This window comes from Thamnophis elegans, chromosome 16 (assembly GCF_009769535.1).
Source record: "Thamnophis elegans isolate rThaEle1 chromosome 16, rThaEle1.pri, whole genome shotgun sequence".
Classification (NCBI taxonomy): Eukaryota; Metazoa; Chordata; class Lepidosauria; order Squamata; family Colubridae; genus Thamnophis; species Thamnophis elegans.
Genome location: NC_045556.1, coordinates 25,440,976 through 25,455,182, shown reverse-complemented (window position 1 = coordinate 25,455,182; position 14,207 = coordinate 25,440,976). Strand labels below are relative to the sequence as shown.

Below are 14,207 nucleotides of genomic sequence, written 5' to 3'. Positions count from 1 at the left end.
TGGGTCAACACAATATGAACCATGCAGCAGAGAGGGCCAATGTGATGGTGGAATAATACATCTGGTGTTATGTGGACTATCAGCAAGACAACTGTCGAACTTGCTACCCTTCACCAAAGTGGCTTACAACAATGCAGTCCACAGCAGCACTAGATTAACTCCTTTCCAGATTACCAGTGGCATGGAATTTGTTCCCATGCCTGAGCTGCCTAGAGAACCTCCCTACTCCATGTCTCTGAATGAATGGATGGACATGCTAAAGAATGAATGGGAAAATATGAAGAAAGTTCTAGCAGATGCTGCAGAAGCCTACAAGAAGCAAGCTGATAAACACCGCTCACTCCACCCCCCCTTTCATGTGGGGGGCAAAGTTTTGGAATCTACCAAATACATAAGATTAAAAATGCCTAGTAAGAAATTGGGCCCAAAATTTCTAGGTCCATTCCCAATAGTGAAGACAATTAACCCAGTTACAGTTCAACTCAGTCTACCCAGAATTCTAGGGAAAATTTACCCAGTATTTCATTGTAGCTTGTTGAAGCCAGTAATTGGGTCCCGTGACCCGTCAAAACCGCGGTCGACAAAAGCGCGCTCGACGAAAGCGCGTACGTGACGTCATCACAGCGCAACGAAAAAAATTAAAAATTGAAATAAAAATAAAATTAAAGCAAGCCGATTCACATAAAGGTAAGGGTTAGGTTTAGGGTTAGGGTTAGGTTAAGGGTTAGGGTTACATTAAGCGTTAGGGTTACCTTTAGCGTTAGGTTAAGGGTTAGCGTTAGGTTTAGCGTTAGGTTAAGGGTTAGGTTTAGGGTTAGGTTAAGGGTTAGGTTTAGGGTTAGGTTTGGGGGGGTTAGGGTAAGGTTTTCGCTTTAATTTTAAATTTACCGCTCACAGCCCGATGTTTTCGTCGCGCTGTGATGACGTCACGTACGCGCTTTCGTCGAGCGCGCTTTTGTCTACTGCAGTTTTGTGGTGGAACCATTGGGTCCAGCATAAGACTGTTCACCCAAGCTCCCCCTCCTCCTGTAGTGATAGAAGGTGAAACTCATTATGACATAAAAAAATCTTAGACTCCAGGCTGTATAGGGGTCGATTACAGTATTTAGTGCATTGGAAGGGGTACCCTTTGTCCGAAGCTACTTGGGTGAAAAGATGGGACCTAAAAGCGGGTAAGTTAGTAAAACAATTCCATGAGAGGTTTCCCAATAAGCCAAAGTGTCCCCTGGGGGGGGGGAGGTGGTTAATTTTGTTATGTTAACTTTTATGTTATTCTTTTTTACAGGAAACATTTTTCTTCTGAGGAGAGGCCGCTTGTCAGCTAGTTCCTTTTAGGATCTTTGGCCTGCTACCCTCTCTCTTATTTTACTATGCTGTTTCATTCGTGGGGAATTGGGAGCGGGAATAGTAAGGAGTAGAATGTGTTGTTGTCAAAATAAAAAAATCCTTTCTAGAAGCCCAAGGTCATCTTTTGTCTCCGCACTTCTGCACATGACCGAAACTGGATGGGTGGAACTGCCAGCGTGGCAGTGGAAGATTGGACCATATGGTGGACTTCTGGGTGTGGGGGCAAGATTATGAACTTTCAACTGGGTGGAAACCCCGGGAAGCTTTCAAATTCGGGTTTCTACAGATGTGCCAACATGTCTCTCTTAATAAATTGGAACTTTGAGGAAAGCTCTGCCTTGAACTCCGATTTAATTTTGGATGATATTTGGAACGCTGACAACAGGTGTGAGTGAGAGAGAGAGAGAGAAAAGAGAGATGTAAGAGAGAGAGATGATGTATAATAATATAATAATATAATAAAATATGAGGATTACTTAAATTTGATAGGTTTGATAGAGATTACTAATATTGTTACTGTGAATTGGATTAATATGAATGGTACCCAGAACCAACTCTGTTCACATACAATATGGATGTAATTTTTTTAAAAAATAAAGAAAATTAAAAACAACCATGGCAAGAATCGTCATGAATTGAGTCAAAACTCACTTAACTGTATTGCTTAGCAACAGAAAATTTGGGCTGTTATGGTCATAAATTGAGGGCTACCTGTATGAATTTGTGTCTCAACAGGGATTGTAACAGCAACCCATGGAGAAGACAAAACGGCATCTTTTTCTCTTCCCAAGCCAGGGCTGTTTCACTCTTTGACCGCCTGGGGCAGTTTGGTGTAGTGGTTATGGTGCTGGCTTAGAAACCAGCAGACTTTGAATTCCAGACACAAGAGCTGCTTCGGTGGAGAAAGGCACAAAAATTATTACCCCGCGTCTTCTATAAACCTCAGCGTGGCTAATTTACCTAATCCTCCTATTTTCCCTACAACCACCCTGTGAAATGGGTGGGCTGAGAGACCTGGCCAATAGAGCGATGCAACCGAAATAAAGAAGGTGATCCTGCGCCGCTTCTCTCTTCCGAGGGTGGCCTTCCTTCCTCCGCGGCCCCGAGCAGAAACGGCACGGAGTGACGCAGGCGCCGCTTCGCCTACGGCTCTGCCCAACCACCCGTGTCTTCCGCGGGCCTCGGGGAGACGCCGCGGGGCGGGGCGGGGCGCGACCCCGAAGGCTCCCTAGGCAATCCTTGACGACGGAGCCCGGCGTCCCCGCGGCGGGCGGATGGGGCCCCCGATGATTTTCGCTTCCCTCCGCCGGGACCGAGCCCAGCCATGAGCGGCAGCGAGGCAGCGCGGCTGCTGGACGCCGTCGACTTCGCGGCCCGCAAGCACTCGGCGCAGCGGCGCAAGGATCCGGAGGGGACGCCCTACATCAACCACCCCATCGGTGAGGCTGTGGCGCAAGGCGGGAGCGCAAAGCGGGCGGGGGTAACCCTGCCCTCCGCTCTCCCCCGCAGGCGTAGCGCAGATCCTGGCGCAGGAGGCCGGCGTGGCTGACGTAGCGGTACTGCAGGTGAGCCGGGGGGGGGCGGCGGCGGCGGCGGCGGCGGGGGAGGGCCACTCCCGGAGGGCGCTGAGCCTCTCTCGCCCCGCAGGCCGCGTTGCTGCACGACACGGTGGAGGACACGGACGCCACCTTCGCGGAGATAGAGCAGCGCTTCGGGCTGGAGGTGCGGCGCCTGGTGGAGGAACTGACCGACGACAAGGCGCTGCCCCGGGCCGAGCGGAAGCGCCTGCAGGTGGAGCGCGCGGCGGGGCTGAGCGCGGGTGCGCGGCTGGTGGCGCTAGCCGACAAGCTGCACAACCTGCGCGATCTGGACCGGCGCGCGCCCGAGGGCTGGTCCGAGCAGCGCGTGCGCGAGTACTTCGCCTGGGCCGCGCGCGTGGCCGACGCCCTCCGTGGGAGCTGCCCAGAGCTGGAGGAGCCCCTGTGGCGCTTGCTGGCAGGCAGGGGCGTCTCGCGCTAACCCGGAAGCGTCGCGGCGGAAGTGCGGAGCCGCGAATCCGCCTACTTCCGGGTGGAGCTCGGGCACCGCCACAATGGCCTCACGCCACCCGCCCGACCCGCCGGATTTCGGCTTGCTGAAGCGCCTGGCGCGGGACCAGCTGGTCTACCTCCTGGAGCAGGTGGGCGGAGGCGGGGGCGGGGCGGGGTCCAATCGCGAGGGGCGGCCCTGACCCGATTCTCGGTTCCGCAGCTTCCCGGCAAGAAGGACCTTTTCCTGGAGGCTGATCTGATGAGCCCACTGGACCGTATCGCCAACGTCTCTATCCTGAAGGTGGGTCCGCGAGGGGTCTGGGACCTTTAGGTTCCCACCCTCGGGTTCTCCTCCAGCCACCCCCTTCAGCCCATTTACAGCCAGATTTCCTCCTTCATGGCCAAGGTTGCCTGGCCTCGTCCCTGCCCATTTGCCCAGACACCTTTTGACACACACCTACACACACCTTTGGCTGCATGGGACAAATAGCCCCCAGTAAATCGGGTGGCAGGCAGATGCAATTGGTGATTGCAGGGGCTGGGGGGGGGTATGTGATGCAAAAAAATTTTAAAGTGCAAAAGCATCCAGATCTGTCACTAGGACTGGAGGGGAGGGGGAGTGGCAGCAAGAGTAGCAGCTGCGAGAGCCACTGCGGGGAGGACACAGGTAAGAGTGTGTTAAGAGGGACCAGGAAGGGAGAGAGGGGCACCTCTAGGGAGCTTTGCAAAGACAGCTTGGCTTGCAATCAGTCAGCTCCAACTAAAGGGAGCAAGGCTGGTGCAGCTCCTGATGTTAGAGGAGGGGGAGTGGCAGGTGAATGGAAATGGTGCATGGTGGGGGGCGCTGAACTGCCTGTTAGGTGTCATGCCAAAGTGGCAATGGCAGCTCCCCCCAAGCTGTTATCCCACTTTTTGTAATTTCAGGTTTAGTGAACTCAAAGATTCCTTCCTTTTTACAAAAGAAAGCATTTGGTTAGGAACAAGTATTCCAACCGATGACTGTAAACCACTTTTTTATATAAAATGTTCCTCATTACACTAGCCTGGCAAATGATAAAAAGCAAATCACTGTTTTGCCTGATCTCCACGCAGTACCAGAAGCCGCACCAGTCTTGCTCTTCCTCCCTCCTTTAGTAGTTGACTGAGTTGTGAGCCAAGCCATCTTTGTGAAGCTCCCTAGAAGCATCTTCCTCCCCACAAACATACTCTCCCCCACCCCACCCTGCAGTGGCTCTCATGGCTGCCACTTCTGATCCCTCTGGTCCTGGTGACAGATCGGAATACTTTTGCACAAAAAAAATCTTGAAACACCTGCTGCCCCCTGCCAGTCCCTGCGATCCCCCAACATATGCTGACCACATAGCACCATTGCTTTTGTCTGCCACCCGATTGGCTGGGGGCTATTTGCCCTGTGCAGCCAAAGGCTGGAGTCAAAGGGTGTCTGGGCAAATGGGCAGCGACGAAGATTGAGGGCGGAGGGCCAGGAATGCATTGGCCATGGAGAATGGCTAGGAGAGGGCCAACCGAGGAGGAAAGCTGGCTGTAAATGGGCTGGGGTGGGTGGCAAAGGAGATGTGGCCAAAGGTCTGTGCCTAAACGTCCTATTCTGATCCGTGCCGGGGGTGTGTGTGTTTCCTTTGTTCCCTCCTGCATCCGTCTCTCCATGCAGCAACATGACGTGCACAAGCTCTACAAGCTGGAGAAGAAACCAGTGCGCAGCTCCAGTGACCAGTGAGTGGGCTGGGGGGAGCTGGGAGGGGCACTCCACCCATGTCCCCTGACCGCAGCCTACCCTTCTCTCCAGGTTATGCTTCCTACTCCGTCCACGCCTCGTGAGTGTCCGGCTGGTGGCAGGTGAGTGGCAGGGAGTGCCTCCTGGGAGAAGTGGAGGGGTCCCATGGAGGCGCGGTTGACTCAGTGCTTCTTGTAGAATTGATCAACGCCGACAAAGTGGCAGGTCGGGTGCGCAAGTACAAGATCATCTTCAGCCCACAGAAGGTGAGGCTTGCTGCTGGTAGTGGGGCAGATAGCCTCAAGTGTTGGGTAAGCCTGGCTTCCCGGGAGTGGGGGGAGGGAAGGTCACATGGGGTTGAGCTTTTTAGAGGTATTGGTCAGCATGTCAGCTCACCAGACTCCTGCTGCCTCCTAGCAGAATCCATCTTTCCCATTCCAGGACAGATTACCTAAGGGGTGGGGGCAGAAATGGGTTTCAGTTTCCTATCCACAAAACCTCTGGCACATCAAGTGGGTACTTTGAATTAGGACATCAACTTGTGAGAAACTTATAAGGGATGGGGAATAACATAGAAGCATTGCACTAACCCACTTGGAAAAAGTTTTATTCTCCACCTCTATTTGTTGAGATGGAAAGAGATGTTTCAACCTGTGCTGGTTTATCATGCCACCCCTCCAACACTCCCCTCCAGTTCAGTTTGTCAGTTCATCTTGGGATTCCAGTGAGATTGGTAGAGTGGCTTCTTGGGGTTGCATGTGTGTGTGAGAGAGTTTCAGAGGCTATTGTAATGCCCAGGAAAGGTAGCTTTCCCTTTCTATGTTTCCTTAAAATGGGTGGGGAACTATGGCCCTTTTATGACTTGTGAACTTCATCTCCCATGCTGGCTCAGGAATTCTGAGAGTTCCCCACCTCTACCTTAAAACCTGCATTATTAAAACCCCAAATTCAGAAATGAATTCCAGGAACATGAGATTCTGGAACAATCTTTAGGTTAAACCCTTGTGTGGTACTGGTCAGAAATGCTCTGACTGTCTTGAAGGCAGCACCATACACCACCCTTGCAGTTACCTTTGTCTGGATTATTGAGCCTCAACTGATAAAGGAGGTTTGTGCCATAGAGGGCTCTTGGCCAGGAAAGATTACAAAAGCCCTTAAGGTCTTTGAGGCTTCTGAGTATGGCACTTTCATGGTTGGCTGTTTTCTCCTGCAGTTCTACACATGTGAGCTGGTGTTGGAGGAGGAAGGGATCTATGGTGGTAAGTGTTGAGAACTGGGCCCAATGTATCACAGCTGGATGCCTCTGTTAAGCCGAAAAGTATGAGGAGAAGAGGCTTGGGAATAGATGGGAGGTGATGATTCAGCTGGTCCCTCTTCCTCTAGACTCAAACTTCTGGCTCAGATTGTGAAAGGCAGATAGGCATCCAAACAATATCTCTGACCCTGTAGATGTGACCTGGGATGAGTGGTCCTTTTCCCTTCTCCCTCTGGATAATGACATCATCAGCATGGAGCTGCCTGAGTTCTTCCGAGATTATTTTCTGGTTAGTATTATATTTGGTAAGGTCGTTTATGCTAGCTGTGATTCATGAGTGGTTTCTTGCTATCTCACCAGAATCAACAGTATCTTGGAGACTGCATCTTGGTCCCATCTCGTAAATCCTTGAGAGAGTCAGTTTGGTGTAGAGATTAAAGCCCCAGGCTAGAAACTGCCATGCTTGAGTTCTAATTTCACCTTACATGCAAAGGGGGGGGGGGTAGGCACAGGGCCAGTTGCTTTCTCAGTAGAGGAAGAAGGAAGCAAGGGAAAATCACTTTCAAAACCCTACAAGAAAATTACAAAGACTTGTCCAAGGAGTTGCAGGAAGTCAACACTGCAAAGGCATGTGTACTTCATCCACGTATACACAAATACACACAAATTGTACTTAGACTGATATACCGCTTCACAGTGCTTTTACAGCCCTCTCTAAGCAGTTTACAGTCAGCATATTGTTCCCAATAATCTGGCTCTTCATTTTACCTACCTTGGAAGGATGGATAGCTGAGTCAACCCTGAGCCTGCTCAGATCTGATCTGCCAAATTGCAAGCAGCCGGCAGTCAGAAGAAGTAGCCTGCAATACTTACATAAAACCTTTAGGACTTGAAGGGGATCTTTTAAAAAAATAACGTTTTACATTTATCAGAGCAGCAGCACATACTCTTAAAGAAAAATATTACATATTCACATAAAAATTATAAGCATTACATGTTTCTATAAAGAAATCTTTGTAATAAAAGCCACATTTAATTATTACCTGCCAATTAGTAACTTGGCATTACAGTATTTGTCTATATTAGTGATACAGTAGTTGGCTCATATTGCAGATCATGATGCTTAACCATTAATTTGATTTCTGTTTTGACTGCGAATTGAGCAAATTCCGTTTGCTTTATGTTGGTGAGGAAGAGATTTCTGGGTTTCCAAGAGTCAACTATGCCCTCCGGGTTCCAAGGTTCCAACATTCCATTGACTTATGCAGGAAGCAGACCAGCGGTGGATCAACACAGTGGCCCAGGCTTTACAGCTGATGAACTCTCTCTTCGGCCCATTCACTGAGACTTATGGACTTGGGCGGTGTGCCAAGGTGCGGCAAGATCAACTCAGGCGGGTGGACTTGCTTGGAGAGAATGTGCCACAGAAAAAGAAATGGCTCTATGGAGGCTGTTGTTGGCTGAGCCATGGCTGAAAGTAAGGAGAAGGGGTGGCCCCATTTTGACGGAAAGCAGCCCTGTTTATGTAAAAGGCTCTTTTCCTTCCAAGCTACCCAAAACTTTCCTGAAAGCTTTGCTGTAGTTAGATGGTAAGATGTTGGCTCTTTCTTGTCGGGACAAAGCAGGTACCTGTCATTAGGAAAGTATCTTGCAAGAGAATCCTGCCTGTGATGTGGTAACCTGCAGGTCCTGTAAAGTGCAATGGGTTCATTTCTCCTAGATGGTCCATGCGCTTTGGCGTGACATAGCAGAAAAGAGCGAAGTTGACAACATTGATCGGAAGCCAGAGATTGGCCACGTCTTCCTTATAGACAGAGGTGGGTCTGGGGAAAGGGAAGAGAGGTGGTATCTGCCTAGAAACCTTCCTTGATTCCTGTGGGAGCTCCTACTAAGCCTTCTTTCGGTGCGGGTGCTGTATGGCAGCTTTTTTTTGGGGGGGGGGGTGATTTTGGAAGTAAGAGACAAAATGCTTCTCACATACTTTAGTTCTTGGTTTCACATGTCCTGGAAACTGCCGGAGACCCAAGCAATTGCCAAAAGGAGGAAGCTGTTGTGCCTTATTTTGAGCAAACAGTTTATTGTTGAGCTTGAAATTGGTAAATAGAAGTGGCAAAACAGTCTGCTTGACCCAAGTGGAAGCTGTTCTCCAGCTTCAGATCTCTGTTCTTCTACCCTGCCCATAGATGCTGCTTTTGGCCTCTGAGCTGAGCCTGAGCCTCATGTTTATCTCTTTAGATGTGGATTACATTACAGCCCTTTGCTCTCAAGTGGTCTATGAAGGCCTGGTGGATGATACCTTTCGCATAAAATGTGGTGAGTTCCTCCCCAGCTTTAAGCCTCTGGCATTGGCATCTCACCTTCAAGTTTCTGAGGGCTGGATTGGAGGTGTCCAGAGGTTGACATCATCCAGAATAATTACTGGGCCCTGGTAAACTGAGTGCCATGAGGCAAGTGATTGAGCAACCCACTTTCTACAGGAAGTGTGGATTTTGGTCCAGATGTTACCTCCTCTGACCGAAGCATTAAAGTCCTGCTGAATTCCCAGGACAAGGTAAACTTTATCTGCTCTGGGACAGGAGCAGTCCAGGAGTTTCTGAGAGCAGAAGCTGGATGGTTGGGAGAGCGTCAATGGGCTTCTCCAGGTTACCACAATCTGGCCTGCATCTCTCTACAGGTGTTCAGCGAAATCCGCAATGAACACTTCTCCAATGTGTTCGGTCTCCTGAGTCAGAAGGCACGGAATCTGCAGGCCCAGTATGATGTGCGTAGGCTAGAAATGGGGCAATAATGGCCACAAAGGGTAGATTTGTTGGTGGCCCTGCCTGAAGGAAATGTCTCTCTTCCAGCGACGACGAGGAATGGATATTAAGCAGATGAAGAACTTTGTCTCCCAAGAACTGAAAGGCCTGAAACAAGAACATCGCTTGCTGAGTCTCCGTAAGTCCTCTCAGCATGGGTGTCCCAGCCAGAGGAATGTTAGTATCAAAACCTCCCTGGACTCTTTTTGCATGGTCCCAGATAGATATGGGCTGCAGAGCCTTTGCAACCATTCTGTAAAACCTGTCTCTGGCCTGGCTGCAGCAGGAGGGCTTCAAGCTCTCTTTAGTTGTTAAGACTCAGTGCTGGAGGATTCACTGGCAGCTTTAGGTGTGTTCCAGAAAATATTTTCCTCCTCCTGGTTTGACCATCTTCTTCATATGTGCAGATATTGGGGCCTGTGAGTCCATCATGAAGAAAAAAACCAGACAAGATTTCCAGGAACTGTTGAAGACGGAACATGGTAAAAAGGGTTGTACAAGTGAACTGGCTGAATATGATTATGGAGTTTAATGTGGGAAGGTATCAGATGACAGAAATCATCTCCTGAGACTTTCAAACCAGTGGGAAGGTTAGCAAGTGGGCAGGGAACAAGAGTCTTTTAACAAACAAGTTGGTCTTTTCAGGTATTTATGGATAGGTGTATAAGAAAGTCTTTTGGCAACAGTAGAGATTTGCTGGTTGTGGACATGAACATTCATGTCCTTTTGCATGCAGTAAGTTCTGTGTTGCTGACTGAAAAATTGATTCATCTATAGTGATGTAACAAGCATGGAAATGAAAATGTACTAGAGATCAATTTAACAGGGAAAATAGACAGTAGTTGCAAGACACATATATGGTAAAGACCAGCTTGAAGTGGTGAACCTTTGCACTTTGGAGGAATGTTTGCATCCTTTCCCCCTGGAAAGGATGCAGAAACCTTAAGACCTGCAAATGCTGCCTAAGGGAAGTGGATCAGATGTGGTCCCTTGTGTGGAATAAGCAGCTGGAAGGGCAGAAAAGATCATTGATTCCAACTTCCTTGTTGCTGGGAGTATGAGGAGAAACATCAAAGGAACTTGAGTGGGTGGGTGGCAAGGACTGAAGAGCCAGGCCTTGGAATACCTTCGGGGTCTGATCTTGCAGAGGAGATGAATTCAGATCCAGGTGCAAAAGAAATGCATGAAGGAAGAGGGGAGAACAGGCAGGGAATGAAATGGGGTACGCATGGTTGCAAGGAGAGGAATGGAAGTATTGAACAGTTTTGTTATTAAGGATTTAGTTAAAGAATTTTTTTAAATGCCTTTAAATTTCCTTGGCTCGCCGCACTTCACATAACCCTACTCCAAAACAAGGTTGGAATCTCTGCATTGAGTGCTGAACTTTGGAGTCTCCATATGGAAGTGGGGAAAGTCTCCCTCTGGGCACTGGCCTGATTCCGGAAGATTCTCAGCTTGAGGGTTGGGCTGCTTGTGGGCGTTGGCAGCTTCCTTTCTGATAGCTGGAGGGGAGGTGCTAGGAGGCAGAGGCCATGCAGGCAGAGGTCTTTGCAAGCAAGAATGGTGAGAGAGAGGCTGGGCCTAGCTTTGCTCTCATCACTCTGTTTGCTTGGCAGCCCTTCTGGAAGGGTTTGATATCCGGGAGAGCATTAGCTTCATTGAAGAGCACATTGACCGGCAGGTGAGAGGAGGCTGAATCATGGGAATGAGGAAGTGGCCCAAGGTCTGGGGAAGGCTGTCCATTGACTGGTTTCTCCTGTACTGTTCCGAAAACAGGTCACCCCAATTGAGAGTCTGAGGATATTGTGCCTGTTGTCGATCACGGAAAACGGTGGGTTCTGGCTTGGAAGGGAGAGCTGGATCAGGCAGGCCCTGTTGTGTGCCTTGACCCCATGTCTTCTGTCTGCTTCCCCAGGACTTTCTCCCAAGGACTACCGATCCTTGAAAACCCAGTACCTGCAGGTGAGGCCGGACATGTGGCCCTCCCCTGGGTGGCAGAGAGATCCAAGTCAATTTTCTGGAGGTGCAGCTCTGCCCCCTCCCCAAAGCTTTCTCTTACTTTCACTGTGTTCTGCACCTATCTCTTGTTTTGCTGTGATGCCGATCCCTGCCCATTGGCAGAGTTATGGACCAGAGCACCTGCTGACCTTCCATAACCTGAAGCACTTGGGGCTCTTGACGGAGCAAGTGTCCGGTGAGACTCTGACGGCTATGGAGAACAAAGTCAGCAAACTGGTGACGGATAAAGCGGCAGGTAAGGGATCATGGGATTTTGTTGCACCCTGGCTCCTGGGAAGGACAAAGAGATGGGTATCTTCAGTCTTCAAGAACTCTTTCCCCTTCCTCTCCTTCCCCAGAGAAGCTCTCGGATGCCTTCAGTTCACTGGCCAGGAAGAACAATTTCCGAGCTATAAGCAAGAAGCTGGGCCTGGTGAGTTCGTGATTCACTTGAGGCAGGGAGGGAAGAGGCCTCCAGTTGTGACCACCTGTTCCCTTGCAGATCCCACGTGGGAATGGAGAATACGACCTGAAAGCGCCCCGGGACATGGCCTATGTGTTCAGTGGCGCCTATGTGCCCCTCAGTTGCAAGATAATGGAACAGGTGCTAAGAGCCTTTGGACTGCTGGGACTAATGGGGTTATTTGAGGAGGGCTCCTTTTCTCCCTTGGCAGCTCTGGATTGACTCTACTCTATCTCAGGTGCTGGAGCGGAGGGGCTGGTTGGGCCTAGAAGAGGTGGTGAGGTTGCTCGGGGGCCATGAATTTGTCACAGGTAAGTGGCTGGCTGGGTCTGCTGCTCCTCCAGCTTAAGGCTGGGGTCCTGTTCCCACAGCCGGGTCTCTATCCAGCAACTTCACCCTTCTGGACAGAAAGGAGCATGCTGTGTGTTTCCTTCAGTGATCATGGTGCGGATTTTATTATCAGCAAACGTATTGGCATGTATCCCCCAAGAGTTGTGGTGGTGACTCAATCTTCTTAAGCTGTCTAAAAAGCTGTATCAGCAAGAGAATTGGGGAAGTTAGGAGAGTTGCCAGGGTCCTTGTGATCCTCCCAATTCCCATTCTGCCTCTGGGAGGTGCTTATATGAAGGAGTCATTGTTAGGACTGAGCGGATGCAGACCTGAGAAGGAGGTGGAAGAGAGACCACGTATTGATCAATCAGATGCCTCCATACGCATCTGCCAACTCATATGGAGGCATGGATTTAGCTACGTTCTCCTTGCAGCTGCAGAAGAGCCTCGACCTCCAGCCTCCCAGCAAGTCATCCTGGCAGTCTTCTTAGGAGGCTGCACCTTCTCTGAAGTTGCTGCTCTCCGCTTCCTTGGCAGAGAAAGAGGTATGAGATACACCCAAACTAGGGCAATAGTTGGTTGACTCACGTGGTGTAGCATTCTGAGCCCCTGCACATAAACTGGGTGGTGATGTAGGTTAGTTATGTAGAAGTAATGGCCTACTTCTAGCCATTTTGAAAGTAAGCTTGGGCAAATCAAGAGAAAAAGTAAGCTTTTTGTAACTGGTTTCCCCTCCGTTTCCAGTTATGCAGATAAACCAGTTGGTGGTAGCTTCCTATCAGGCTTCTTTTGGGACTGAGTTTAGAGTCTTTTGGATTTTTGTCTTGCTCTTCCTTCAAGAAGTCAAGCAGGTGTCAATAGCCCCCCCACTCCCTCTGCTCTTCTCACAGTCCCATAGGATAGATAGGTTAGGCTGACAAGCAATTTAAGCCAGGGTCTCAGCATCACTGTGGTCACACCATCCAGGGCAGGGAAGCCTTTTCTTCTCTGCTGGGTCACCTTTGGTTCCTGCCTCTCCTCCAGGGCTCCGGTTCATAATCCTGACGACGGCCATCACCAACAGTGCTCGCCTGCTAGAATCTATCATGGAGATGAGGATGTGACCGCATTCAAGGCAAACTGGAGGCAAAGGGATGCTTGAAAATACCTTGGTTGTTCTGCCCAGCCAGAGAGAGGCTGTGTTCCCACCAGCTGGAGAATCGCCGTCATTTACCCTCCCATGATAAAGGAAAGCATAGAGCACCTTTTCTCTTCTGGTCTTCCATTGGGTGGGAGTTGCTGAATCTCTGTGTTGGAGTTTTTTTAATTAGTCCAAAGGTGCTTCTTTGGAAACGGGAGCTTTCCTTGGGAGAGGAAGTGTCTAGCAAGACAGAGAAGTGTGCAGCAGTGAAAGAAAATTAGAATGTTTTAGTGAAAGGAAGAAAGCCCAGAATTTCAGACAGATCTTTCTTCCTCATCCAAGAAAAATGAAGAAAAATCCTCCATAGATTGAAAAAACCCTACATGACCCCAGTGACCCCTCCCATCCATATTTTCCGCCTTCTGTTTCTGGAAACTTTTCTCCTGCAATAAATGGGTCCGTGTATAATGCACATAAACATCTTGCCAGAAACCACAGGAATAAGACAAAATAAAAGATTAATTGATGTAACTGCTACTGGTCAATTGCCTATCATGTGGTTTCCTGTTTAATTGATGCCTTTGTGCCTGCTTGCTCTCATCCTCTCCCTTCCCCAAATCACAATTCTTTCCCTTCTAGTGGAAGATGAACCAAACTGGATGGAAATTGGAAAGGGAGGGGGGAGAAAACAGAGACATAACATAATTGGGGGCGGCCACCTGGCAGAAGGGCCAGAGGTCCACTCCTCCAGCGACAGGACGCTGCTTTTCACACTGATGCCTTAAATGGCCTCAGATCTCCGGCAATTCCCTACCTGGGTAAAAGCCCCCCCCCCCCCCCATGGCCTCCAGACGGCTTGCAGCGAAATGAGTTTGAGTTTAGTTTATTGGTCTTGTATGCTGCCCACTCCCGAAGGACTCCGGGCGGCTTACAATAAACAAGGGAAGGGGGATAAATAGACAAAACAACACTTTAAAATACACAACATTCATAGTTACCGTGGGGCTGGGTACTTCAAGAGCCCCCACCCCCGCCCTGCTGGAGCAGCCAGGACTTAGTGGCTGTGCGGACGGCCGGGAGAGTAGTAAGGGTCCGGATCTCCACGGGGAGGTCCTTCCAAAGGGCTGGAGCTGC

The 14,207-nt window shown here is 49.8% G+C and overlaps 2 protein-coding genes across 2 annotated transcripts; both read left to right on the top strand.

Moving 5' to 3' along the window:
• Positions 1-2,570: 2,570 nt before the first annotated feature.
• HDDC3 (HD domain containing 3) lies at positions 2,571-3,380 on the top strand. The gene is made up of 3 exons (XM_032232718.1): positions 2,571-2,786; positions 2,857-2,912; positions 2,995-3,380. Exons 1-3 carry the CDS (start codon positions 2,672-2,674, stop codon positions 3,364-3,366), a joined length of 543 nt encoding a protein of 180 aa, XP_032088609.1. The 5' UTR covers positions 2,571-2,671; the 3' UTR covers positions 3,367-3,380.
• On the top strand, positions 3,354-13,604 carry VPS33B (VPS33B late endosome and lysosome associated). Its single transcript, XM_032232717.1, has 23 exons — positions 3,354-3,526; positions 3,598-3,678; positions 5,047-5,108; positions 5,182-5,231; positions 5,308-5,375; positions 6,323-6,368; positions 6,559-6,653; positions 7,633-7,737; positions 8,085-8,181; positions 8,600-8,677; positions 8,842-8,915; positions 9,039-9,125; positions 9,211-9,301; positions 9,570-9,644; positions 10,779-10,843; positions 10,939-10,993; positions 11,078-11,124; positions 11,284-11,416; positions 11,520-11,593; positions 11,663-11,764; positions 11,862-11,934; positions 12,388-12,498; positions 12,977-13,604. Exons 1-23 carry the CDS (start codon positions 3,440-3,442, stop codon positions 13,054-13,056), a joined length of 1,836 nt encoding a protein of 611 aa, XP_032088608.1. The 5' UTR covers positions 3,354-3,439; the 3' UTR covers positions 13,057-13,604.
• Positions 13,605-14,207: the final 603 nt, after the last annotated feature.